Genomic DNA, 27,478 nt, shown 5'->3' on the forward strand with positions numbered 1-27,478 from the left:
GGGGGGGGGGGGGGGGGGGGGGGGGGGGGGGGGGGGGGGGGGGGGCGTGGTGTGTGTGTGTCAAACCCCAGTCCCAGCTTTGCCAGCAAATCCATTTCTTTCGCTGGCCCTCTTCTACCATCCAAGAAACAGTCACGGGCAGGTGTGACTTCAGAGCACAGAACATCAAGCCTGTAGCATTGTGGGGGAGAAAGCAGGTTCAAGTCCCAGCTCTGCCACTGGCTTAACTGCGATTGTGGGAGCTTCCATCACCCTCGTGGGCTTCAGTTTCCTCATTTGTAAAATTGGGTTGCCTCACAGGGTTGTTGAGTGGGTCATGTGTGGAGAGCTTCAAATGGGGTCAGGCATGTGATGGGTCCCAAGGAAATGAGCTGTTCTTGTTACTACTCGTGGGGCTCTGGGGTTGCTCAGGGGCAGGCAGAGCCCACGTGCAGCTGAGGGGAGGCAAGTAAGTCTGAGATGGAGTTGGAGGAGGAACATTGCTGTTTAGGTTGGCTGGGGGCAGGCACCAGCTGACTAATGTCTGGACTTCTGATCTCTTCAGTTTGCTTCCCCCTTTTTTATTTTTGTCTCTGAGTGTCTGCTTTTGATTTCTCTATATTCGTTGAGTGAGTTTATGAATCACGTACTCTATGTCTTCCGCGTCCAGAGGATACGGTGGTGAACAAAGGAAAATTAGGTCTGTCCTCTGGGAGCTTGCATTCTAGTGACATAAGTAAAGCAGATGGGTGATGGAGCTGTGTGGAAAAATTACGGCCTCGGGAGGGGTGGGCAGCATCTTGAGAGAAGGCCTCGTTACATAGGTGATAACTGAAAATGAAGACTGAAGGATGTGAGGGAAGGTGCCAAGCAAATATATGGGAAAAGAGCTTTTCAGCCGGAAGGAACAGCAAGTGCAAAGGCCCTGAGGTAGGACCCTTCACTGGAACATCAAGGAGGATTGGGGCTATAATGAATGAGGAAGGAGGGCAAGTGGTAGAAGAAGTCAGAGGCTAACAGGGCCAAGTCACTTAAGGCTTTGTAGAGCTTTGGCCTTTACTCAGATTGAGTCTGGGGCCACTGGAGAGGGATAGGATCTGACTTAGCTTCTAACAGGACCACTTGTGTTGACATGTGGGGAACAGACTACAAGGGGTTCCAGCCTGGTGGCAGCAGAGGGAGTGAGAAATAGTCCGGGATCTGGATGTACTTTGAAGGTGGAGCGATGGGATTTGCTGCTGGGTTGGGTGTGGGAGATAAGAGGGAGGTCAGAGATGAGAGGTCAGCCTTTTTTGTCTTTGGAACAACTAAAAGGGTGGAGGTGGTGATTCTGGATTCTTGTGTCTGCTGTTGGCTCTGTCAGGAAGAGCAGGCTCTTGGGCAGTGAGTGCTGAGCAAAGGTATGTGAAGGTGGGAAGCCAGGATACCTGTATGCCCAGCACCTGGAACCCTGCTGGGAACAGAGTAGGCGCTCAGAAAATACTGAGCAAAGGAGTGAGCGGTGGTCACAGCAGGTCCAGTTTTTCACCTCCTGCCTTTCATCAGGTCCTAAGCATACTGTGTGTACCCGGTCCTTCATTCAGTCCCTCGAGGCACTAGGGATGGAGCAGTGAGCAAACGGTTCGTGGAATCCTCTCAACAGCCTTGTGGGGTAGCGCTGCTGTCATCCCTGTCTGATTGAGGCCCAGAGAGGGCAAGTAACTTCCCAAGGAGACACAGCAAGGCTGCCTCCAGAGTCCATGCTCCTCTCTAGGGCACAGGGCCCCCTGCCCCCTCAAACACTCACCGGCATCGGCCTTTCGTGTTCCTCAACACTGGCCTCTAGGTCCCTCCTCCCTGGAGCCCAAGCCAGTGACACTCTCGTCTCTTAGTTCCTACAGGTGTCCCTTCCTCCCTTCAGGGACTGATCAAAACTTCTGGTCCCAGGTCAGTGCTGAGCACATGAGTAACTGACCACTGACAGCTGGGCACTCCACCCCCTCTGAGCCTCAGTTTCCTCATCCATCTCATGGGCACAATTTCAGGGAGCTCACTTTGCTGAAGGAGTCAGTGGGAGAAGCTGTCAGCCCCAAGTGCGGGGCCGGACATGCCTAGTTAGGGTTCGCTCTGGGTTGGATCTCCATGCCGCCCCACATGGGCAGGTGGATCAGGGTTCTCACAGATGAGGAAAGCAAGGCCCAGGGTGAAATCAGTCCCCCAGGATCACAACTAGGAAGCAGAGGAGCTGGAGTTTGAATCATGGCCTAGGCCTAACTGAGGAGCCACTGGTCTTACATGGTCCCCTCTCGTGGCCTCGGCCCCTTGTCTGGAGTCTCTGCTTCATTCTGAGCACCTAGCATGTGCCCACCTTGGGCGGGGTATTGCTGGGACACGCACGCGCGCGCGCGCGCGCGCACACACAAACACACACACACACACACACACACACACAGCCCTTCCCTGTCCTCACAGGGCTCTTAGGCCGGTGGGGGAGACATTTGCCTCTAAACAAATAATCACACAGTGACTGCATTACTGTTGGGAGAAATCCTACGCTGGGAAGGTCCAGGTTGCCGTGAGAGCTTATAACGGAGGTCCCATCTCTCCTGGAGTGACAGGGGCAGTGTCTAGACCGAGGCAGGGGAAGAGGAGGGCACCGCTCCCAGAAAAGGGCTCTGCATGGACAGAGCCCCAAGGAGCGCGGTGTGGGGAGGGTGGGAAGCCGTTCTTTTGGGCCGAGGCGAAGAACCACCTTCCCTTCGGTGCTTGCCTCCCCGCCGCCGCATCTGCCCTGGGTGCCTGCCCTTCCTGCCCGAGGTGACTTTCCGCAGGGATCCAGATGTGGCCCCAGCCCTGCAGCTTTCAGGAAACCATGCTCCTTTCCCAGGTCTGCGCTCTGCCCCTTGCCCAAGGCCTCTTCTTTGCTCACAGACCTCTGACTCACTTTCTTTCCTTCTCATGGGGTTTTGAACTCAACAGGTTCTTCATGGCCACTCCAGACATTGCAGAATGGCCCCTGGTTGAGAGCCACTGGCTTTCACAAAGCCCCTGCCTTGGGGAGCTCCTGGGGGAGCTGGGTGTGGACACAAGTGGGAGGAAAAAACAGAGCAACTTAAGGAGAGAGATGCAGGAAGGGCTGGGATGTTCAAGAAAAAGGCCTGTGTGGAGATAAGCGCTGCACAGTGAGTTGTGAAGCTCTCGGAGGAAGCCTGTTTCAAAGCTGGGGACGAGCCACGTGGGGCCTTGCACCTGTGCCCTGAGGAGCTCCTTGGCACTGGGGAGCCATAGCGGGTTCTGGAGTGGGGAAGGGGGAGCAGAGCCAGGTGTGTGCTTTAACAAGATCCCTCTGTCTGCTGCATGCGAAGCTGCTTGGAGTGTGTGAGACTGGGGCAAGAGACCAGGGAGAAGGGTGGGGCTTGGGGAGCAGAGGGCGAGGCAGGCCCCGGAGATGGGGCGTGGGAGAGAAGTTCAGGGCCCGCGAGGCCCTCAGTTCCAATCGTGGCCAGAGACTCTTGAGTTAAGTCCCCGTGTGATCTCTGGATGGTCACTTTTCCCTCTGTGGGCCTGAGGTCCGCCTTCTACTGAAGGAGTGGCTGCTCCTGGCCAGAGGTGTGCTGGTAATGGCTTAACAGCCGCCTCAAGGGGTAGGGGCCAGGAGGTGGATCTCTGTCATCTACTCATGGGGAGAAGCCAGCTCCAGCCCGCCCTGACCACAGCCTCCCCCAGGGCACCTCCAGAGCCCTGGCCAGCAGCCCTCAGCCTCGCTCAGCCCCCCTGGTGGCAACCCTCACCCAGGTGTGCCTGAAGATATGAGCAGCCCGATCCTGTCATCCCGTCCTGCCCTGCTCCCAGAGCCGGTCCCTAGTCTGTGCCTCTGATCTCTGTCTGGGAAGCGTCTTCCCGTCTCCGGTTCACACCTCGTGCTCCTGTCCCCGAGGCTTCGTCCCACTCCCACCCCCGGCTCTGGGCTTTCCCTGTCCCTACCTTCCCTTCTGCTCTGGTCTCCCTCATTCTGGCTGGGGGTCCAACTCTAAGCTTATGTCGCCTGTCCTCACCTGCTCTGTCTTGTCAGGTTGGGAATCTTCAGTTCCTCCACCCCTCTCCATTTCTTTTCTTTTCTTTCTTTCTTTTTTTTAAATATTTATTTGGCTGCTTTGGGTCTTCGTGGTGGTGCACGGGACCTTTCGTTGCGGCACGCAGGCTTCTCTCTAGTTGCGGCTTGTGGCGCGCGGGCTCCAGAGTGCATGGGCTTAGTTGCCCCGCAGCATGTGTGATGTTAGTTCCCTGACCAAGGATCGAACTGGCATCCTCTGCATTGGCAGGCGGATTCTTAAGCACTGGACCACCAGGGAAGTCCCCATCTGTTTCTGATTGTTTTCCTGTCTCTACAGAGATGTCTCTTGTTTGCTTTTTCTCTGTCACCACTCCCTCTGCAACCCCCAATTACTCTCTCTTCCTCCCTGGTTTTTCCTCTCCACAGAGATTACATCTGTGGCGTCTCCTCTCCTGGGCTTTCAAAGACAGACACGAATGAGTCCTTGGGCTCAAGGAATTCAGCCCAGTGGTGGAGTCATGGGTTAACAGACACTCAGGTGGCCTCAGTCAGAGCCATCCCTCCTGCCGAGGGACAGAGGTAGCAGGGCCCATCCTCCTGACTGCCGGGCGCTGGCTGTGTGCCAGGCACTCCCTGTGCACCGCACCTGCATCCAGCCCTCTACTCCTTCTCACAACCTCATGGGGTGTCCCGTTCACAGCAAAGCGAGGCCAGTGGCCCGCGGTCACTCTACCAGCAAGTGGTAAGGCTGGGATTTGAACCCAGGCTGTCTGGCCCCGCGAGGTGTGCTCTTACCAGCCCTATCCTTCCTATTGCTCACGACGGCACAGTGTCTCAGAGCCTGGGCTCGGGGCTTGGGGAGGCCTGGATTCTGCCCCTGATGCATCTTGTGACCGTGCGGAACTGACTTACCCCCTCAGCCTCTGTGGCTTCCTCTGTAAATGGAGACAAATCAATGCAGAGTAGATGAGGTCCCAGGGGGCCCAGGAGGCTGACCTCAGAGCCCTGCGAACTGCTTGAGCAAGGAGCCCGAGTTGGGGCTTCCCCGCTGGCGCAGTGGTTAAGAATCCGCCTGCCAATGCAGGGGACATGGGTTCGATCCCTGGTTCGGGACCCACATGCTGCGGAGCAACTAAGCCCGTGTGCCACAACTACTGAGCCTGTGCTCTAGAGCCCGTGCGTGGAAGCGCATGCACTGCAACGAAGAGTAGCCCCCGCTTGCTACAACTAGAGAAAGCCTGCGTGCAGCAACAAAGACCCCATGCAGCCAAAAATAAATAAATCAGTTAATTAATTAATTAATTTTGAAAAAGAGCCCGAGTGGGAGGCCCGAGGGAGCGGGATTCCAGCTGGGCAGAAACTAACCACCGAGCCCAGAAGTAACACCTTCCCATCTCACCCGCAGGAATCCTCGTGGCCCACTACCTCCAGAGCATCACGCCGTGTCTGGCCCTGGGCGGAGAGCTGGTCTACCACCGGCGGCCTGGGGAGGAGGGCACTGTTATGTCACTAGCTGGGAAATACACATGTGAGCCTGGGGACCCTGGACTCCTGGGTCTGAGGGAGGAGGAGCCTGGGGCCCTGGACTCCTGGCTCTGAGGGAGATGGGGGAAAACCTGGGTTCCCAGATGCCGAGCCCCCTTGGTAACCTGCCCCGCCCCCCACCCTGCTCTCTTACAGTGAACAACTGGTTGGCGACAGTCACGTTGGGTCAGGCGGGCATGCATGCAACATACTACCACAAAGCCAGTGACCAGGTGAGCTGGTCCAGGGACTGGCCACGCAGGCACACGTGCTGGGTGTGGGGTGCCCGGGGCTGGCACGCCTGGGAGGCTGACCCGTGTGTGTCGCCCTGGCCCCTCCAGCTGCAGGTGGGTGTGGAGTTCGAGGCCAGCACCAGGATGCAGGACACAAGTGTCTCCTTCGGGTACCAGCTGGATCTGCCCAAGGCCAACCTCCTCTTCAAAGGTACAGGCCTCCATTTCCCTGTGTGGGAAACAGGCAAGAGGCACCTCTGAGTGGGTATACCGGCCAAGGGAGATGGTAGAGGGCAGTGTGCCGGGCCCCCAGGTTGCCCAGGAACGCTAGTTGAGAGGGTGGATGGGTGCCTGGGCCCTGAGCTTTGCACCTACCACCCGCCGAGTGGCCCTCTCCCAGTCTGCGTACACGGCCCTCGCTTTTCTTTTTCTCATGAGTGGAAGGCAACTTGGAGCACAGCCGGCCGACGCCACAGTCTCACGTTAGGGAGGCTGCCCGGTCACAGCCAGATCCAGAACCTTCCCCGAGGCCGACCGACTCTAGTCTTAAGTTTCTTCTTGGGCCTCAGTGGCTCTCAGGTTTGGGGTGTGTGGAGAGAGCCCTGGAAAGGCCGCTTCAGTGGGCCTGGGTCAGGGTTTCCGAAGGCGGCCAGGAGGGCCAGGGATTGGGTTTGGGGGTTTTTATTGTTGTCGGTTTTGGGGTTTTTTTTTTGCTTCTGAAGCCCGCCTTCCCTGCCCACCTCTCGAGCCCTTGCTCTGCAGGCAGCCGGGGTCAGAGGCTAGGTTTGGGCAGCAGCGCTTCAGCTTCTCTGCTCCTGTTCAGTGAGTTCTGAGGCTCCACCCTGTGGGGACCGCACCAGGTACTTGCACACCTGTCAGGTCCTGGGGCACAGGCCCTGGAGGAGATTTCAGTCTTTCTCACTTTTTTTAAAAAAACTTTTATTGGAGTATAGTTGATTTACAATGTTGTGTTTCTGCTGTACAGCAAAGTCAATCAGCCATATGTATACACATCTCCACTTTTAGACTTTTTTCCCATATAGGCCATTACAGAGTACTGAGTAGAGTTAGAGCTTTCAGTCTTTCATTCAGCAGATGCTCAGCACCTGCTCTGTGCCCGGCCTTGTGCCGAGGATGCTGGGGACGCAGCAGTGACCAGGCCCCTTCTCCCACCTCCACCCCCCAAGCCCCGGGGCTCACAGTGGGAGGGACAGACCCATCCCCAGAGAGCAGCGACCTGGTGTGGACAGGACTGGGATGATGGGGCCCATGGGGTGGCCTAGGGCTTCCCGGAGGGGAGGGGTCACTGAGCTCAGAGCTGAAGTACTTGGAGGGCATGAAGAGGTTTCGGGTGGCGGGGCCAGCATGGTCCGTGGTCTGGCCGGTGGTATCTGAGGTGGGCCGGAGGGCAGCTCGCGGGGATGGGGCGAGAAGCCAGCGCAAGGCTCTAAGCTCGGTTGTTCACCCATAGGTTCCGTGGACAGCAACTGGATCGTGGGCGCCACGCTGGAGAAGAAGCTCCCACCCCTGCCCCTGACGCTGGCCCTCGGGGCCTTCCTGAATCACCGAAAGAACAAGTTCCAGTGCGGCTTTGGCCTCACCATTGGCTGAGCCCCTCCTGGCCCCTGCCTTCCACGCCCTTTCTCCTTCAGATCCCACCTCCCCCTCCCCCTGCCATGGAGGGGAGACCTGAGCCCCCCTCCCCCTCCCTTCCCTCCTCCTCGGAGGTCAGGGGGGCAGCGGAAAGGAGGGGACCCATCACCCCCGCAGCTGGCGGGGGGCTCCTGGAACCACAGGCACGTCAGGATTCGGAGTACCAGGGGCGGCGTGCCCGGTGGGCCTGGGGTCCAGGAAGGGATTCTGGAATCTAGGGGCGCCCGGGATTCTGAGCACCAGGGGCAGAGGCGGCCAGACAACCTCAGGGAGGTGTTGGGGTGTCCCCGTGCCCCAGAGGGCCCTAGGCCCAGCCCCCAGGGGGCAGCAAGAAGAGGCGCTTCCCCATCCCCAGTCACTCCACCCTGCCCGCTTTCCCATCCACCCTTCGGTATAAATCATGTTTATAAGTTATGGAAGAACTGGGACATTTTACAAAAAAAAAAAAAAAACCTACAAAAAATATACATGGAAAAAAAAAGGCAGGCGTCTGTTTTCCTCCACGTGTCTGTGGTCCATTTGGCCTGTTCATTTGGTCTGACCTCCCACAGTGACTAGCAGGGGCCAAGGGAATCGAGCGGAGTCCCTGGCCAGAGCCCAGACCAGAGAGGGGAGGGGCCTGGCCAAGGATCACACAGCCTCCCTGTGACCTTCCCTTCAGGGGCATCACAGGCCTTCCCTCCCCAGGAGGGCATGGTCTTGTGGTCACTCAGCTTGGCCTGGCCAGCATGGCTGCAGAGGACTTTGTCCCTGTGAACTGAAGCAACAGGGGTGAGGCTGTCTCTGGGTGCAGGGGTGGGGGTGGCGAGCTGGGACTCCGGGGTCTTTCCAGGTTCCCAAAGGGGCAGGACACGAAGGGGTGTGAGGACTTTCTGATAGGAAGGTCAGAGCTTCCGAGAAGCTTCAGGAAGCATTCAAGCACCCGGATGGAGAGAGTTCAGAGTCGGTCACTCCTGCTCCAGGCAGACCCACACCCTGAGCCCTCGCCAGACAGAGGAGCCGAAACCCCGCCTCTCACACACTGGGGAGGGAGGCTGCTGACCTGACCCGTGATGAGCCGTCAGGGCCCAGAGACCACCCCGCCGGCTCCCTGCCAGCGCCAGCTGAGCCCCAAACAGGCCTGGGCCTGGCTGGCACTGGGGCTCCCTTCCTGGGACCAGGCATCCAGCCTCCCCTGACCCCATGGCATCCAATGTTCCCACCCCCTCAAAGGACCAGGAGTGAATCCCAGCTCCTCCAGTTCGTCCAGTGTGGCTTTACCATCCACCTCAATCCTGAATCTCGTCTCAGTTGTCTCCCATCTGTGTAACAGCTGGCGTTCATGTCACAGAGGTGCTAAGGAGGGAGGGGACAGTAAGTGCCCACTGTGGCCCATCACAGAAGTTAGTGGGCCCATCACAGAAATTAACTCCAACTCAGGGCCTGCTGTTTGCGAGGAACTGCTCAGTACTTCCTACATATAGTAGCCTGTTGCTTCGCGGAACGACGGTGTTAGGTGCAACTGTTTTCCCGGTTTTGTGGACCAAGAAACTGGATGTTCAGAGAGGCTAGGTCATTTGCTCAAGGTCACACAGATGGCAACCGGCAGAGCCTGGATTCAGGCCCGGACAGTTCGGTTCCGGAGTCCAAGTCCTAACCAGGCAACACAACACGAATGCTTCAAGCCCTGCGGAAGGTACAACACGCACCGATTCCTGGAATCCACGATGCTTGTGTTGGGGAGAAATGCTGGATTTCCCAGTCACAAATGGGGAAGGGGACTCGGAGAGGCATTCACCTGTGCCCCAGGTCACAGCCCAAGAGGGAGCTAGGGTTAAAACCCAGGTTTCATTCTCAAAGCCTGGGCTTTTACCAGATGCCTTACACTGTCCCCAGAACTCCCATGCCATTTCTGTCTGGGCCTCCAGCTCTTTTCTCCCCCAACCCAGAAATCCCAGACCGCAGCCCCGCTCCTTCCTCGGACCCAGGATTTTGGGCCCCCAGCCCTTTCCTCAAATTCTATTCATCCATCCGCTGGAAAAGAGAGGGACAGGGAATGGGTGTTCTGGGCAGCTGCCTGCTTCCCCTTCCATGCCCAGCACCCCGCCCCCAACTCACCCACCCACCAGAATGGAGGAAGGCGCCTGAGTTACTGGGTGAGATGTCATCTCTTTTCACGGAGGCTGGGAGTGGGAGCTGCTAGCCTCCAAGCCCCATCTCCCTCCGCCTCCCGGCTGTGTGTGAAGGGGGAGGAGAGCCCACCTCGTGACCTGACAGGGGCTGGCCCAGCTTGCCCTAGATCTGGAGGAGTGGGCGGGGCAGGGGGAGCCCTATAACTGGACGAACCTGGGATCCCTGACTCCTACTCAGCCCCGGAGGAAGCGAAGGACACCATTCCCCAGGAACGGGTGAGAAGCAGAGCTGGGGGCACAAAGTCCAGCTCAGGGCTTCTGTGGGGGATGGAGTGGGGGAGGAGGAGGAGGTGGCGGTCCTACGCCTGGGCCAGGACAGAAGCAGGAGCAGGGGATGAGGCCAGAGGCAGGGGACTGGACCTAGAAGAAGGGTGGGCAGCAGGGGCATCCCGTCTGGGCTAGAAGGTGGGGTCAGGGGAGCAGCTGGACCTGTAGGAAAACCAGACGAGCCATAGCAACAGCCCACCAATTGTCACTGTCGTTTATTGAGCACCTACTGGGTGCCCCCATCATCCTAAGATCTCCATTAATGGGAGGCGCAGGGGTGGCGGCGACCAGGGGTGTCGGCAGGGTAGCTAGAGCGTCGGTTGAAGGACTTTTAAATGAGGATTAAATTAGCGAATATGTGGAAGATACCGTTTAGATGTGAAGTTGGAGCTTAGAATGTGAAGGTACAATGAGGAATGCGAGGTTGGAACTTAGAAAGTCCAGCTGGGGCTCACAGGGAACTCCGGGGTGGAGGGGAGGGTGGGGTGAGTGGAATTTGAGCCCTGGGAGAGAGGGATTGAATTTTGGGCAGAGACCGCCTGAGGATGGGGAGATAGGAGAAGACAATGGGAATTAGATAGACAATGAAGGGGCCGGGCCGCTTCGTAACTATTTGTGATTGGATTAGGCTGATGCAGATATGGGGTGCAAGCCTTTGAGGGCCGAGACCTGATGGGGCGGGGCTCTGAGTGGGAGGAGTCCCCACTGCTGTTGAGTGACAATGTCTCCCTCCCCCAGGTTGGCCAATCGCAAGCCAGAAAATGAAGGGTCTGTGGGTCGCCTTGGTGATCACGCTCCTGGCAGGTATGGGGATGGGGTTTGCTTAGGTTCCTTGCTCCTCCCCCTCCCATCCTCAGCTGTACCCCTTGCCCTCTTCCCGTCCCTGGGTCCCCTCTTTTGCTGGTCTATCTCCCCAGGTCTGAGGTCTCTCCGACATTCATTCGTTCTGAGCAGCTGTTGTATCCGCTCTGAGCCTCAGCTTCCCCATCCTTAAAATGAGAGCTGTAACAGTTTCTAATCCATTGCTGTCAGGCAGGTAGTGAGCAGTAGTTAAGTGTCAGCTGTGATTAGTTTTATTCTCCATCACCCCAGCATGGCGGTGCATGGAACACACAATCAATGCTTGCCAAGTGATTAAAACAAGCTGGGTGTCCCTCCGCCTCCTCCCTGCCCACCAGTGCTCTGATGAAGCCCACCAGCCTTTGTGGAGCACCCACTCTGTACCAGGTACTGTGTGCCTGGAGGGGACAGAGGAGGACACTGACTGCTGTGAACTTGCTCCGTGCAGGATGCCAGGCAGAAGCGGAGCCAGAGCCGGAGCCCGAGGTGCAGCTGGGGCAGGAGTGGCCCGGGTGGCAGGGCAGCCAGCCCTGGGAGCAGGCGCTGGGCCGCTTCTGGGATTACCTGCGCTGGGTGCAGACATTGTCTGACCAGGTGCAGGAGGAACTGCTCAGCACCCAGGTCATTCAGGAACTGACGTGAGTGCCCCTGCCCTGGCCCCTGACCCTCCTGGTGGGCAGTGCGTTCCAGACCCTCAGCCTCCAGTGGTCTGGGTTTCTTTCTGTCCCCATCACCAACTCTTGGTGGTCTGGATCTCTCTTCACTTCTTGCTTTCTCTCCCTTTTTAGCTCCTGGCTTTACCTCTCTCTGATTCTGTTTTTCGACCCTTCCTGTCTCTGGCATGTTCCTCTCCGTCTCTCGCTCCATCACTCTAGCTCAGGATCCCTGTTTCGCTCTCTTCACGCCCATGCTCCCTCCTTCTCGCCCCTTAGGGTGCTGATGGACGAGACCATGAAGGAGGTAAAGGCCTATAGGGAGGAGCTGGAGGGGCAGCTGGGCCCCATAGCCCAGGAGACGCAGGCCCGTGTGTCCAAGGAGCTGCAGGCAGCGCAGGCCCGGCTGGCCTCTGACATGGAGGACGTGCGCAGTCGCCTGGCGCAGTACCGCAGCGAGGTGCAGGCCATGATGGGCCAGACCACCGACGAGCTGCGTGGCCGCCTGGCCTCCCACCTGCGCAAGCTGCGCAAACGGCTGCTTCGCGACGCCGAGGACCTGCAGAAGCGCCTGGCCGTGTACCGCGCGGGGGCGCTCGAGGGCTCAGAGCGCAGCGTGAGCGCCATCCGCGAGCGCCTTGGGCCCCTGGTGGAGCAGGGCCGAGTGCGGGCCGCCACCGTGGGAACCCTGGCCGGCCAGACGCTGAGGGAGCGCGCCGAGGCCTGGCACCAGAAACTGCGCGGGCGGATGGAGGAGATGGGCACCCAGGCCCGGGACCACCTGGAGGAGATGCGCGAGCAGCTGGAGGAGGTGCGCGCCAAGGTGGAGGAGCAGGGCAGCCAGATGCGCCTGCAAGCGGAGGCCTTCCAGGCCCGCCTCAGGAGCTGGTTCGAGCCTCTGGTGGAAGACATGCAGCGCCAGTGGGCTGGGCTGGTGGAGAAGGTGCAGTTGGCTATGGCCACCAGCCCCACCTCTGCGCCCAGCGAGAATAACTGAGTGCCCGCGCATCCCCCTGGGAGGCCCCACTCCTGCGCTGGCCCCACGTCCCCCCAGCCTACAGGAGGCCCTGTCCCTGCCCCAGCTGTCCTCCTGGTGGGCCCTAGCTTAATAAAGTTTCGTCAAGCTTCACGGCAGCTGCTGGGCGTCCGTGTGTGATTTCTCACAGCTCAAGCCTCAGTTTCTCGTTCCTTCCCCACACCGGCCACGCAGCGCTCCGTCCTGCCCCCTCTGCCTGTGTATGTCTGTTTCTTTGTCTCTTCGAAGTCCGTCTTTGCTTGCTTCTGCCCCTTTCTGAGTCTCCTTTTTTCTTCCATCTCTGCTCACTCTCTTCCCTGCCTCTCTTACCCTTCTGTCTCTGAGACGTGGTTCTGGAACCAATCCACCGGTGGGTCAAACCCTACGGTTGCCCCTGACTACTGTGGGCAAAAAAGCAAGGTCTCTGAGGGATTTCCCTGGCGGTCCAGTGGTTAAGGGGATACGGGTTCGATCCCTGGTCGGGGAACTAAGATCCCACATGCCCGTGGGGCAGCTGAGCCCCATGCTCCACAGTGGGATCTCCCACGTGCGGCAACGAAGACCAGCCCAAAATAAAATTAATTAATTAATATTTTAAAAATTAAAAAGCAACCTCTCTGAGCCTCCAGTGGCCCAGCTTCACAATACCTGCTTCATAGCCTTGTGACTCAAAAGACCTAAGATCGCTGTCATTAATTGTGAGCCATTTTCACTTTTTTTTTTCCCCACTCTCATTCTCCCTCCTGTCTAATCTAATTCGGCTTTCTTCCCTCTCCTGGGCTTTGTCTCCGTCCTGCTGTCCCAGAGAGGCTTCGTTTTTCTGGCTTCCTCTTTTCCTCCACCTCTATCTTTTATCTCTCCCTCCTCCAGTTTCTCTTGCCCCTGGTCCTGCTTATTTCTTTTTTCCCTTCTTCATCCGGGTTTGTCCTCGCCATCATTTTGTTGCATGTGGACCCTCTATCTTTCTCCCCTCATTCTTGTTCCTTCTCTCCTCCGGCTGGTTGGTTAGCCTCTGGTCCACCCTGACGAGCCTACCGGGTGCTGGGTTCAGGCTGCCGGGTTCGGGCTGCCGAGAGAGGCACACTCTGCGAGGGTCCGCAACAGGCCCCTTGGCGTTTAGGGCTGGACAATCCATTTGGAAATTGACACACAGAGAAGCGTGGCTGGAGCCTGGAGATGCCGGGCGCTCTCCCCTCTCACGTCCTCAGTCCTCCGAGGAGCAGAACAAGGTCCCCATCACAGGGATTGGCCAGGACTTGTGTCTCCCAGGCCGACTTCTGCCTGCTTTGGCTCCAACACACTGTACTCCGTCCGAGCTTCGCCCAAGCTGCCTCGCTTGCCCTTGTGGAATCAGCCCCCCCCCCGCCCCCACCAGATGATTCACCCTTGGGGCCGAGTAAGGAGGGGAGGTTATCTGTGGGCTCAGAGGCAGGGGGCCTAGTCCCACCCAAGTTTCTGCTGACTCACTGTGTACCCAGGACCCGGGGCCAAGTCCCCTGAACCTGTTTCCCGGATGTCAGTGAGGGCGGGGGCGTCAGCCATATTGCCCACTTGAAGATCTGAATCTTGAATTCGGTATGAAGCCAGCTAAGCGGAGAGGGTGTCCCGCCTCACTGCAGCAGCCCCCCACCCCGGTTAGTTTTGTGAAAGGAGGCCGGAACGGGGTGCTGTGGGGTGGAGGCTGACCCCAGCAGGGATCCAGAGAGACAGCCTGAAGTCCAGGAAGGGGAGGGAGAAGATGACGGACAAAGAAGGGGAGGACACTTAGAGCCTCTCACTGAGCCGTTGAATGTTCTTGGCTACCCCCCAGTTGCCCCATCTGTAAACAGAAACTCCTACAGCTGACATGAGGATGAGACTGGCAAACTGAAGTTGGCGTTCTGGTCTCGTGGGGTGGGGTGAGGAGGAGAGGAGACATTTGGGGGATGTGTGGGGAACGCTGGGGGCTCACAGAGGAAGCAGATGTCTGGGAAGGCTGCTGAGGGGCCAACAGGGATTGGCAGCATGGAGCTGGCCGGAGGGCTGTTGCAATCCCGCCAGGGTGGTGTCTGTGCTTCCCTTTCACAACCATCCCCCTCACCCCAAGGCTGATACGTGCGTGTGGGGACACGAGGCCAGCCAACCTGGAGTCTGGGGCCGGGGCCACCCTCCCCCAGCGGCTAGGGTTCATTAGCAGTCAAAGGCAGCTGGGATGGGACTTCCCTGGTGGTGCAGTGGTTAACTAATCCGCCTGCCAATGCAGGGGACACGGGTTCGAGCCCTGGTCCGGGAAGATCCCACATGCTGCAGAGCAACTACACCCGTGCGCCACAACTACTGAGCCTGCGTGCCACAACTACTGAGCTTGCACTCTAGAGCCCGCGAGCCACAACTACTGAAGCCCGCGCGCCTAGAGCCAGTGCTCCACAACAAAGAGAAGCCACCGCAATGAGAAGCCCGCGCACCACAACGAAGAGTAGCCCCTGCTCACCACAGCTAGAGAAAGCCTGTGTGCAGCAACGAAGACCCGATGCAGCCAAAAAAAAAAGGCAGCTGGTAGGAAGGGGGACGGCAGCCCTGAGGGACTGATGTGGTGGAAGGAAAGGGCGGTGGTGCTTGGTGTGCGGAGCGGCCAGAGAGGGTGCACAAGAGCAGATGGGGCGTTTACAGGGGCCCTGGAGGCTTGGACAGTGGGGAAGCAGAGAGAAGGGAGTTTCTGGTGGAGTGGTTGGAGGGGCACACATCGGGAGCCTGGCAGCTGAGGTTTTGCACTTTTGACAGGTTGAAAAGACCTCTCAGGCTTCCCTTGTGGCTCAGTGGTAAAGAATACGCCTGCCAGTGCAGGGTCCACGGGTTCGAGCCCTGGTCCGGGAAGATCCCACATGCTGTGGAGCAACTAAGCCCGTGAGCCACAGCTACTGAGCCTGCGCTCTATAGCTCATGAGCCACAACTACTGAGCCCGCACGCCACAACTACTGAAGTCCATGTGCCTAGAGCCCGTGCCCCACAAGAGAAGCCACCGCAGTGAGAAGCCCACACACTGCAACGAAGAGTAGACCCCACTCGCTGCAACTAGAGAAAGCCCACGCACAGCAACGAAGACCCAAGGCAGCCAAAAATTAAAAATAATAATAAAAAAAAAAGACCTCTGTCCAAAAGAGAGATTGGGGGAATAGAGACCCCAGAGAGCATCCAGGGAGGTTTGGGAGTCTCCCAGAGGCAGAAAGGTGGGGGAATAGAAGAGCTAGTATGAGAGTGACATTGGAGGTGGCATGGGGTGGGCAGGAGTGTGGAGGCAGACTGTGTGACCCCAGATTCCTCTGAGCTGAAGAGGCCTGCTAAGAAGGGGGAGGGGACGGTAGAGGTGGCCTGGGGACACAGTGTGAATTGAGTTAGGGAGTTATTGAGGGTTACCGAGAGACACCCACTGAGGCTGGGAGAAAGGTATGAAGCACCAAGACCCATAAGGGAAGAGGGCCACAGGGAGAGGGGGAAGGCTGTCCCCTGAGTGGGGAAGGGACTCTGGCAGCTTGGGGTCCCCAACAGTCAGGGAAAGTTGGAGGTGCAGGTGCTGAAGAGCAAGACGCTTTGGGCCTAAGGCTTCAGCCCTGTGCCCCACCTGGTCCCCACCACCACGAGGGAGGGGTGAAGGAAGAGAGGTGGGTGGGCACAGGGAGGCACGTGGCCAGGTGAGGCTTAGGGTGAGGGAGATTAACTTGACCACCCCCCTACCACCAGCACCACCACCCCCCGCCTCAGAAAGGTCCCGGGCCAGGCCACCCAAGCCGGCCTCAGTGCCCAGGAAGGAACATTCGGAGTGCCTCTCTGGCCCCACCCCACCACAAGGCTCATTCTGTCCCTCCTGGTCGTGATGGTGGCTCTCTTTGTGGTTTTGGGATGTGAAAGTGGGATGGGACACTGAGAGTTTGAGATTTGGAAGAGTGAAGCTGTCATGGGCCTGGGGCACAGGCTTAGATGACCCTTGGGAACTCTGGGGCCCCTTCTGTGCCCTGGTTCCCATGTCATCCCCCAATTGCCCCCATCTCTACCCGCCCAGCTGGGTTTCAGCGTTCTCTAAAGGCTAGTCCAGTGGGTGGCAATCTGCCCAGGGGAGCCCTAGCAACCGATGACGTCTTCAGTCTTGCTCCTCCGGGATTGGATGGCTTGCTTTTACAGCCTTGAAAGGGCGGGGGACCAGTCCAGTGCTGAGAGCAAGGCAATTCTCAGCATCCTGAGCCTGATCTGGGGGTTCTGGTACCCCTCGCCGCATTCTAACACCATGACCCCCAGAAACACATTCAAGGATCTCCTTTCCCATCCCTGGAATCTCATCCTAAAGGGCTTCCAATTTTGAAAATTTGTACACACTTGACCCTCTTCTGGGCACTCCCAGCCCCAGCCCAGGCGGCCCCAGGCCTCATCAGATCCCTTTCCATCATCAGAGGAGTAACGTGGTTGAGTCAAGTCGTGAAGACAACGCAGTGAGTTGCGTTGAGATATTTAACGCAACGAAATTGAGATATTCAAAAAACAAAACAAACAACAACAAATTGAGACTCACATACCATAATTGTCACCCTTTGAAGGTGTACAATTCAATGATTGTTGGTATATTTGCAAAGTTTGCAACCATCGCCACTATCTAATTCCAGAACATTTCATCACCCAGAAAGGAAACCCCACACCCTTTAACCCTCACTCCCATCCCCTTCTCCCCGAGGCAGGGCAACCACTAATCAGCTTTCTGTCTCTATAGATTTCCCAATTCTGGACATTACATATGAATGGAATCATATAACATGTGGTCTTGGGGCTTCCCTGGTGGCGCAGTGGTTAAGAATCCGCCTGCCAGCGCAGGGGACACAGGTTCGATCCCTGGTCCGGGAAGATCCCACATGCCGTGGAGCAACTAAGCACGTGTGCCACAACTACTGAGGCTGCACGCCACAACTACTGAAGCCCACGCACTTAAAACCCATGCTCCACAACAACAGAAGCCACAGCAATGAGAAGCCCACGCACTGCAACGAAGAGGAGCCCCCGCTCACCGCAACTAGAGAAAGCCTGCGTGCAGCAAAGAAGACCCAACACAGCCAAAAATAAATAAATAAATTTTTAAAAAATTAGGTGAAACAAGTATGCTAAATCAGAAACAAAATAAAACAAAACCTAAACTAAATATGGCAGTTTCACAAAACCCATCTGAGGCAGATACTGTCACTGCTCCTACTTTACAAGGAAGAAACTGAGGCACAGAAGGCTAAAGTCACTTGTGAGACAACACAAAGCCAAAGTGATTAGAGACGGGATTTGAACCCAGGTGGGGATCCTGCGGCCACATCCTGACTGATTTCCTCCCTTGCCGAATCACCCTGCCTATCATATGGGCTACAGCTATGCACACACACCTGGCCCCAGGCCTCACTGGCATTACATCCAGCATATTAAAATGCACCCACGTCCCTTATTATATATAATTCCTATGAGGAGTCACACTGCTGTTGGCTAGTTAGTATGTGGGTATATTCTGTAGCAATTTCATTTTAAAAAATACTAACTTTTGGACTTTCCTGAAGGTTCAGGGGTTAAGGCTGGACCTTCCACCGCAGGGGGCGCGGGTTCGATCCCTGGTCGGGGAACTATAAGATCCCGCATGCCAAGCGGTGCAGCCAAAAAAAAAAAAAAAAAAGTTCAAAATTACTAACTTTTAACTTGGTCAATTTTTTTTTTTCCACTTTGGAACCAATCAAATGATTTCCCAAGCATTTTCCTAAATCCCAAAAAATCGCTCAGGTTAAAGACTCAAAAGACATACAGGGGGGCTTCCCTGGTGGCGCAGTGGTTGAGAGTCCGCCTGCCGATGCAGGGAACACGGGTTTGTGCCCCGGTCCGGGAAGATCCCACATGCCGCGGAGCGGCTGGGCCCGTGAGCCATGGCCGCTGAGCCTGCGCGTCCGGAGCCTGTGCTCCGCAACGGGAGAGGCTACAACAGTGAGAGGCCCGTGTACCGCAAAAAAAAAAAAAGAAAGAGGGACTTCCCTGGTGGCACGGTGGTTAAGAATCTGCCTGCCAATGCAGGGGACATGGGTTCGATCCCTGGTCCGGGAAGATCCCACATGCCACGGAGCAACTAAGCCCATGTGCCACAACTACCGAGCCTGCGCTCTAGAGCCCGTGCTCTGCAACAAGAGAAACCACTGAAGTGAGAAGCCCACACACCACAATGAAGAGTAGCCCCCCATCGCTGCAACTAGAGAAAGCCTGCGCGCAGCAACTGAGACCCAACACAGCCATAAATAAATTAATTAATTAATTAATATTAAAAAAAAGAATCACCTTGGGAGTTTTTAAAATTAAAAAAAACTGCTGTGTGTTATATGAAAGTTATTATGAGAGTAAATCCTAAGAGTTCTCATCACAAAAATTTTTTTGTATTTCTTTAATTTTGTATCTATATGAAATGATGGATGTTTAATAAACTTGTGACAATCATTTCATGACGTATGTAAGTCAAATCCTTATGCTGTACACATAAAACTTATACAGTGCTGTATGTCAATTTTAACGCAATAAAATTGGAAGAGAAAAAAAGTTAAACAGAGTTACCGCAAGACCCAGCAATTGCATTCCTAGGTCTCTATCCAAAAGAACTGCAAACACGTTCACAGCAAAAACTTGTACACAACTCTTCATAGCACTATTATTCATAATAGCCAAAAAGTGGAAAATAGCCAAAAAATACCCATCAACTGATGAATGAATAAATAAATCTATACAGTGTTTGTATATCCACTGTATATCTGTATAGGTACAGATACAGTGTATACAGTGGAATATTATTCAGCCATAAAAAGGAACAAAGCACTGGGAATTCCCTGGTGGTCCAGTGGTTAGGACTTCGAGCTCTCACAGCCGAGGGCCCAGGTTTGATCCCTGGTCTGGGAACTAAAATCCCATAAGCCTTGCTGCGAGGCCAAAAAAAAAGAGAGAGAGAGAGAAAAAAGAAAGGGGGATCAGAGCACTGACACACGCTACAACACGGATGAACCATGAAAACTTCATGCTAAGTGAAAGAAGCCAGTCACAAAAGACCACTTTTTAAAACAATTTTTTATTTACTTTTAATTTTTATTTTTGGCTGCATTGGGTCTTCGTTGCTGTGTACTGGCTTTCTCTGGTTGTGTCGAGCAGGGGCTACTCTTCATTGTGGTGGACGGGCTTCTCATTGCAGTGGCTTCTCTTGTTGTGGAGCACGGGCTCTAAGAGCGCGAGCTTCAGTAGTTGTAGCACGCGGGCTCAGTAGTTGTGGCACACGGGCTTAGTTGCTCCGCGGCATGTGGGATCTTCCCGGGCCCGGGCTCGAACCCGTGTCCCCTGCATTGGCAGGCGGATTCTTAACCACTGCACCACCAGGGAATCCCCAAGACCACATGTTACATGACTCTATTCATATGTAATGTCCAGAATTGGGAAATCTATAGAGACAGAAAGCTGATTAGTGGTTGCCCTGCCTTGGGGAGAAGCGGGTGGGAGTGAGGGTTAAAGGGTGTAGGGTTCCCTCTCGGGGTGATGAAATGTTCTGGAATTAGATAGTGGTGATGGTTGCAAACTTTGCAAATATACCAACAATCATTGAATTGTACACCTTCAAAGGGTGACAATTATGGTATGTGAACATCTCAATTTTTTGTTGTTGTTTTTTGGGTTTTTTTGAGTATCTCAATTTTTAAAAAATGAATGGAGATCTTCCAGACAAAGGCAGAAAGAAGAGATAAATGAGGGGACATAGCAACCTCTCTTCCACACCCCCGACTTCCCTGCCACAACCTAGAGCAGCCAGGGAGGTGAGTGGTGAGGGATGCTGGAAGGGAGGTGGCTGCAGGGATTCAGGGGAGAGGGGATGGGGTCCAGAATGAAGCAGGGACCCTGGCGTGGAGAGAGTGATTCGGGAGTCTGGTCGTGGGACTGATGACCTTGTGGACACAGAGGTGCAGGCTCAGAGATGCTACCTGTCCCCAGACACACATGCTGGGGTCTCAAGGCCCACCGCTCCCAACCCCCAGTCCCTCCTTGTGACCTCTTTGCCCCCACCTCCCAACTGCTGTTGTTTTTGAGCTGCCTCTGAGGTCCACCCTGAACGACCTTCAGCCCATTCCTGCCCTGGATAACAGATGGGCAAACACTGCAAGCAGCAAACAGCTCATGCTGACCTTGGAGCCAGGGCAGGGTCAGAGACCTTTTCCCCCCTCCCCCGGGCCCACCCAACCCTGGCCCTGCTTCAACCTCTTTCTTGCCCTCTAGAATTGGGGTGGGGAGGTGAGGGCAGAGGTCGTTTCTGGCTTAAGCTAGCCAGAAACGGCTAGCTAAGTATGAAAGGGCTGGGTTCAGATTCACCACTTGGTGGCTGGGGAGCCCCACCCCCACAGCCTCAGTTTCCTTATATGTAAAATGGGAATGAAAAAGATGCCCACTTCATAAGGTCTGACGTTAATTCAGTGAGTTAATGCGCTGAAGCCTTGCGGTGGCATCTGACGCGTAGTGAGCGCTCGGGAAATACAAGCTTAATAAGTAGCAGCTGGCGTTGACAACACAGCTTTGCTGCACGTCTCTTGTTGCTCGAGGCACTTTAGGTAAACGACCTGCTTTACTCTCCTGTGTAGGAACATAGTCCGTGACTCTGGTTCCTGGACGGAGAAACAGGCCCAGAGACATTAAGCAACATACACCAGGTCACACAGCAGGAAGGAGGTGGAGCCGGACTGTGAACCCAACACCATGCTGCTTCTCCTAACACCATGCAAAGTGGGTGTTTCCTTTTTCTTTTGTTATTATGATAAAATACATAACATCAAGTTTACCATTTAACCGTTTTTAGGTGTACGGTTCAGTGGCATTGAGTACATTCACAGTCGTGTGCAACCATTACCACCATCCATTTCCAGAGTGTTTTCAGCATCCCAAACAGAAACTCCAGGAGATTTTATTTGGCTGTTTAGCGTCAGTGAGGAACTCCAGGGAGCATTCGTTGAGCAACTACTATGTGCTAGAGCCCACGCTGGGGCCATTGGAATGGACAGCATTCTTCTGGGAGCCTCTGGATTTGTCCTGTACAGTCATCCAAGTTGTGGCCAAAGTGGGGTTGTCAGATTCACCATATAAAAATACGGGACGTGGGACTTCCCTGGTAGTCTAGTGGTTAAGAATCCGCCTTCCAATACAGAGGATGAGGGTTCGATCCCTGGTCGGGGAACTGAGATCCCACGTGCTGCAGGGCAACTAAGCCCGCGCGCCGCCATGAAAGATCCCGCGTGCCGCAACTAAGACCCAAGGCAGCCAAAAATAAATATTGAAAAAATATATAGAATGCCTAGTTAGATTTGAATTTCAGATACACAACAAATAAATAATAGTATAATTCCCAAATATTGCATGGGACATACTTACACTAAAAAAAGATTCATGGGACTTCCCTGGTGGTCCAATGGTTAGGACTCTGTGCTTCCACTGCAGGGGGCACAGGTTCAATCCCTGGTTGGGGAAATAAGATGCCACATGCTGTGCCTGCCCCCCCCCCCAGTTTTTAAAAATAAATCAACTAATTAAAAAAGATTCATTATTTATCTGACATTCAGATATCACAGGGCGTCCTGTATTTTATCTGGCAACCTTAGAGCAAGGAATCCAGCCCATGGTTCCCTGGCTAAACTGTGCACCCTGGCTCATGGCTGGGTCCTCTGGGAGAAAAAGGCTCATTTTCTTTCTGGCTGGTGTTTGGCCCAAGCCTGATGTTGACAACCTCCCACTAATCTCTCCCTCACAGGGCCTCACCCAGCCTTCATGTGGACTCTGGGAGGCAGGCACTTACTACCATCCCCATTTTACAGATGAAAACACTGAGCCCAGAGAAGTGAATGTATTTGCCCTGGTCACGCAGTGAAGGTGTGTCTGGCCCTGTAGTCCAGTGGCCAACGGATCTCAGAGACAAAATAAGTAATAATAAACAGGTCTGATCTGTGAGCACTTGTGTTGCCAGACTACACATTAAGAATTTCCCTTGAGGACTTCCCTGGTGGCGCAGTGGTTAAGAATCCGCCTGCCAAGGCAGGGGACACGGGTTCGATCCCTGGTCTGGGAAGATCCCACATGCTGCGGAGCAACTAAACCCGTGTGCCACAACTACTGAGCCCGCGTGCTACAACTACTGAAGCCTGCGCACCTAGAGCCCGTGCTCCGCAACAAGAGAAGCGACCGCAATGAGAAGCCCGCGAACCACAACGAAGAGTAGCCCTGGCTCGCCGCAACTAGAGAAAGTCTGCGTCAGCAACGAAGACCCAACGCAGCCAAAAAAAAAAAAAAAGAATTTCCCTTGTTATCACGTCATTTAATTAATGTCCTAAAGTATGGATTGTGAGCCCATTTTACGGAGGAGGGAACTGAGGCCCAAAAGAGGGGCTGTCACACGAGGTGGAGCCAGAATTTGAACCCAGTTCAGCACGGGAGGCTAACCTTCCCCTGTCAGTTTAGGGTGGTGGGAGGATAGGAAGGAGAAAGGAAGAAGGCCAGCAGGGGCGGGCACGGCCTCGGATCATCACTGTCACCTGGGCCCCTCTCTATCTGAAGTCCCTGCCAAGGGGCGTGGGGAGGCGGCCAGGGGAGGGCTCTGCTCAGCGCAGCCTCCCCCTCCCCCAGCTCAGAGAGCTGAGCACAGAAGGACAGAGGGACAGAGGCCCCCAGAAATGTTGTTCCCTGGATGCAGGTCCCGGGCCCTGTCCTCCCTCTGCTTCTGCGTCCTGGTCCTGGCCTGTGTCGTGGGTGAGGAGGAGTGGGTGGGCGGGTGTGGGGACCCCGATGCAGCATGGGGTGTGAGTGTGACCGGCTGTGAGGCATGCAGATGTGCGTGTGTGTCTGGGAGTGTGTGTCACAGGCGGCCATGAGTGAACAGTGTACGCGGGGTCGGTAGAGATGACAGTGATCGTGAATATGCATTTGTGCGTGTGTCAGCTGACGAGTATGTAGTCATGGTAAACATGTTAAGTCTGTGAACATGCATTTGTATGCTTGTGCGCACATGTGTGTCTTTAGGGGGTATTTATGCAAAAGATTTGACAGTCTGGGCATGTGGAAGGGTGTCTGTGTGTACTGGTGTGTGAGTATGTCTGGGTTCTGCACATGTATTTAAATTGTGTGTATATATATATATGCAGTGCATCCGATGTGCAGGAAACCGGTGCAAGTACCTTCTACATGTTAACCCCTAACTCTCACAATAACCCTATAAGCTAGGACCTGTCATTATCCCATTCTACAGAAGAGGAAACTGAGTCTTGAAGAGGTTAAGTCATTGGCCAAGGGCACACCACAGGTCACGTGGGTGCCTCTATACACATGTGTACACGTGTACCCGTGTGATGGCTGGTCTCTGTAGGTGAGGCTTTGCCCAGGTGCATGGGTGCTGGACAGACAGGTGTGTGTGATTCCTGGCAGAACCCCTGGCCCACCAGCCTGACATATGGCCTTGCCAACCTCCATCCCCGGGGGCATCCTTCACTGCCTGCGGAGATTGTTCAAACCGTGTGGGAGTAACAGGAGAACGGAGGGGGCGGCAAGATCAGGAAGTGAGGGAGGCCTCAGGAGCGGGGCAGGGGGCAGAGAGGTGGCGTTACAGACTGAGGGAGGAAACCCCAGGCAGACGCAGGGGTGACGGGGCTCCCGGGCACAGATGGTGAAAGGAGATGACCGCTGGCTGAAGGGGGGCGAGGGGCAAGAGGGACATAGAAGGCGATGAGAGGACCGGCAAGGGGCCACCTGGAGCCACGGTGACGGTGAGCATGGAGGGAAAAGGAGATGGAAGAGTTCTGGGGTCCCAGCCGTCCCAAGTTGCCCTCTGATCCCATCTAGCATGTCAGCAAGAAGGGCCTGGGGGAACCTCGAGCCCCCCGCCAGAGCCGGCCAGTAGTTCCTGGAGCCTGGTTCCGGGCAAGGTGAAGGAGTGGATGGAGTCGCTGGTGACCAGGACAAGAGAGAGTTGGCAGTGGTTCTGGTGTGTGTGCACAGAACGGGGCTGGGGGCCTGAGTCTGAGGGAGGAGGGGCAGGACCGGAACTCGTGGGTTCCCAGGGAGCAGGACAGGGCGGGGGCAGGGCTGTGACCCCTGCTCCCAGGGAGCAGAGGGGTAGAGGGTAAGAGGTGAGAGCAGGGACTCCTGGGTCAGAGGGAGGAAGGGGTCAACGGGGCAGAAGTCTCGGGGGGTAGCTGGGCTCTCCACTGTGATGTTCACAGGGGCCCCAGGGCCTTCCAGGGCTTTGTGCAGACCTACTATGATGACCACCTGGGTGACCTGGGTTCCCACACCCAGGCCTGGCTCCAAAGCTCCAAGGACAGCCTCCTGAACAAGGCCTACAACCTGTGTCCCCAGCTGCTCTGCGGGACAGCTACTGGGATTAAAGCGTTCACAGCCTCTGCAGTAAAGAAGTTCTCCTGTGTCCCTGTCCCAGTCCCTCCCGGATGCTGCCAGAGATAATCCCACCCCATCTGCCCCCCAGAGGTTAAGGAGTAGAGGAAGTGACAACATGAAGTGACACACGTGGCAGGGGAGTGACAGTGGGGGTGGGGGAAGGAGTGGGGGCCGGTGGGGGGGGAATGACCCTGCTCCCCCAGTGCTGAGACCCACCACTGCAGGCTTGTGGGCGGCGCGGAAGACTTCAGGCTTCTCAGTTTGGGGTGGAGGGTGAAGGCTGGAGACCAGGCAGGGTTAACAAGCTCCCCCAGCAGCCCCTCCTTCAGCGCTCTGCGTTCACCTCCCACGGGATGGAGACCCCAGGCCTCATGCCTGGCGGGCACCCAGAGCCCCCATCACCTCCACACTCCCCACCCGGCCTGTCTCTCTCAGCGGTGAATCTTCAGTGTGGAGGCTTCCTGTGGCTTGACCTCAGGGGTGTCACTGCCCTCTCTGCCCGCAGCCTCCCCCCCACCCCCCACAAGCAGTTCTGTTGGCCAGGACTTTGGCCTAGGCGTTGAGGTCGGGGTGGTGGCTGTGAAGGGGTGGACCTCAAGCGCTATAAAGCCTTTCTCTGCCTGATTGGAGCTGGTGAGGACAGCCTGCCAGAGTCCGGTAAGAGAGGGACATGGCGGGTGGGGGACTGCAGGAGGTGGCCAAGATTGTTAGAGCAGAAACTGCAAGAGTCAAGATATTAGATTCCAGTGATAGAATCATGGAATTTAGAGTATTCCCTGCCAGTCCAGTGGTTAGGACTCGGTGCTTTCACTTCTGCGGCCGGGTTTCAATTCCTGGTCGGGGAACTAAGATCCTGCAAGAGCACAGGGCTGCCAAAAAAAAAAAAAAAATTAAGATGTTACAATCAGCCATCGGGAGTAGCATCATAGAATGTTAGGAAGTGAGGCCCAAGTCAACCAAGTCAAGCCATTAGGGGTTTGACTCAGGTGGGGGGGAGGGGGAGAGGGGGTCCCAGGCTGGTATCCCTGAGCGCAGGGGACCCTAGGATTAGACACCTCCTGTGGCCCTGTCCCACACCCTCCTCAGCATTCCAGGTCTCCTGACACCATGGGCACCCGATACTTCCTGGCTCTGTTTCTCATCCTCCTGGTGTTGGGATTCGGTGAGTGTGGTCAGTAGGAGAGGAGGGGCTATGAGGGGAGGGATGAGCCCCAAGCATCTTCCCAGCCCAATTCTTGTCTGGCCCTGCCCCTGCCCATTCCTCTCCTTCCCCGCCTCATTCTCCCCCTGCTGCAGGCCCCTCAGCTCCCCTAACTCACTCTCCTCCTGCAGAGGTCCAGGGCGACCCTGTGCCCCAGCAAGAAGAGACTGCCAGTCCTGCCGTGCTCACCAAGGTGCAGGAATCACTCTTAGGTTACTGGAATCTAGCCAAGGCAGCTGCCCAGAAGCTGTACAAGAAGACATACTTGCCCGCCATGGATGAGAAAATCAGGTATCACCCGCCTCCCACCCCCACCCCAGGAACAGGGACTCCCAGCCCCCAGCCCCTTCTCCCTCAGACTCAGGAGTCCAGGTTCAAACCTGGACCTGGTATCTCAAGGCCCAGGGATCTCAGCTCCCAGCCCCCAGTCCCAGTAAAACCCGGGATTCTGAGATGCCAGCCCTGTCCTACATAGGGATCCAGGAGTTTGGGTTCTAGCCACGTTTTCCCACAGGACACATGACTCTGGGCCCCAGCCCCTCCTCCCTCAGACCCAGGAGTCCCAGCCCCCAGCCCCTCCTCCTCAGCCCTTCTGTCCTTTCTCCCCAGGGACATATACAGCAAAAGCACGGCAGCTGTGACCACCTATGCAGGGATTTTTACTGACCAGGTCATTTCTCTGCTGAAGGGAGAACATTAACAGCTGGGCCCCCAATCTCGGGGGGAGTTCAGAACCCAGCAACCCCTTGGGTCCCCTGATCTATACCCCACCCCCACTTCCTAGCGACTCTCAGCATCCTGCTCCCAACTCTAGCCTGACTTCTTATCAATTAAAAAAAAAAAAAAAGCCAAGTTTATTCTTCTGGATATGGTTGCTTTTCTGAGACCTCAAGGTCAAGATGGAGGATCTGATGCTGTCCAGCCAACATTCATTGAGTGTCTATTCTATGTATATCGCCCTAACCTGGTCAATGGGAATAAAGAGGTGAATAATAATAATGAATAATCGTAACAACAAAAATTGGAGACTGCCTTTCACCAAGGTCTGGCTTTCTCTTCTTTTTTTTTATTTGGCCACGCTATGTGGCATGCGTGCAGGATCTTAGTTCCCTGACCAGGGATCGAACCCATGCCCCCTGAAGTGGAAGCACAGAGTCTTAACCACTGGACCACCAGGGAACTCCCGGCTTTCTCATTTGTAAAATGATAAATGGATATAGCTAATCTGCAGTGGACTCTGGCCATGTCCGGGTCCTGGGCTGACACTTTGAATGTGCCATCGCAGTGAGGTGTCCAGTGGCCCTGTGGCAGAGGGGAGAGCGGTGCCCATGAGTCATTGCTGAGCGTGGCAAGGCAGCGCCCAGGTTGGCTGAGACCCGAGAGGACAGAACTGTAAACGCTGTGCTCTGTGCCAGTTCCTATACATTTGTCCCACATGTATTTATTGAGACACAACCAGGTGCTGGAGACACAGCA

At 55.7% G+C, this 27,478-nt stretch overlaps 4 protein-coding genes across 6 annotated transcripts in view; all 4 read left to right on the top strand.

Moving 5' to 3' along the window:
* Window positions 1–7,903, top strand: part of TOMM40 (translocase of outer mitochondrial membrane 40) — an 11,526-nt gene extending 3,623 nt beyond the window's left edge. Inside the window, exons 6-9 of one of the 2 annotated variants that reach the window (XM_029211084.1) lie at window positions 5,418–5,540; window positions 5,693–5,769; window positions 5,878–5,980; window positions 7,241–7,903. In XM_029211084.1, the coding sequence (XP_029066917.1) occupies window positions 5,418–5,540; window positions 5,693–5,769; window positions 5,878–5,980; window positions 7,241–7,380 (443 nt within the window). In that variant the 3' untranslated portion in view covers window positions 7,381–7,903. The remainder of the gene's footprint in view (window positions 1–5,417; window positions 5,541–5,692; window positions 5,770–5,877; window positions 5,981–7,240) is intronic. The other variant, XM_029211092.1, reaches the window with a different exon arrangement.
* A 1,817-nt stretch (window positions 7,904–9,720) lies between these two features.
* Window positions 9,721–12,487, top strand: APOE (apolipoprotein E). The gene is made up of 4 exons (XM_029210382.1): window positions 9,721–9,809; window positions 10,599–10,664; window positions 11,149–11,338; window positions 11,633–12,487. The coding sequence occupies exons 2-4, from the start codon at window positions 10,622–10,624 to the stop codon at window positions 12,348–12,350; spliced, it is 951 nt and encodes a 316-aa protein (XP_029066215.1). The 5' UTR covers window positions 9,721–9,809; window positions 10,599–10,621; the 3' UTR covers window positions 12,351–12,487.
* Window positions 12,488–22,881: 10,394 nt separating this feature from the next.
* Window positions 22,882–24,936, top strand: APOC4 (apolipoprotein C4). The gene is given in 4 exon segments (XM_029207677.1): window positions 22,882–23,160; window positions 24,247–24,388; window positions 24,627–24,769; window positions 24,772–24,936. Coding segments are annotated over 4 exon segments (381 nt in total). The 5' UTR covers window positions 22,882–23,084; the 3' UTR covers window positions 24,792–24,936.
* A 34-nt stretch (window positions 24,937–24,970) lies between these two features.
* Window positions 24,971–26,849, top strand: APOC2 (apolipoprotein C2). 2 transcript variants are annotated; one of them, XM_029207701.1, is made up of 4 exons: window positions 24,971–25,458; window positions 25,888–25,963; window positions 26,134–26,293; window positions 26,612–26,849. In XM_029207701.1, the coding sequence occupies exons 2-4, from the start codon at window positions 25,909–25,911 to the stop codon at window positions 26,700–26,702; spliced, it is 306 nt and encodes a 101-aa protein (XP_029063534.1). In that variant the 5' UTR covers window positions 24,971–25,458; window positions 25,888–25,908; the 3' UTR covers window positions 26,703–26,849. The 2 variants fall into 2 exon arrangements, with proteins under 2 accessions (XP_029063534.1, XP_029063525.1); XM_029207692.1 differs by having other exon boundaries at window positions 24,972–25,963.
* Window positions 26,850–27,478: the final 629 nt, after the last annotated feature.

Source organism: Monodon monoceros, unplaced genomic scaffold (genome assembly GCF_005190385.1).
Source record: "Monodon monoceros isolate NGI ecotype Baffin Bay Population unplaced genomic scaffold, NGI_Narwhal_1 Super_Scaffold_10, whole genome shotgun sequence".
NCBI classification, from domain to species: domain Eukaryota; kingdom Metazoa; phylum Chordata; class Mammalia; order Artiodactyla; family Monodontidae; genus Monodon; species Monodon monoceros.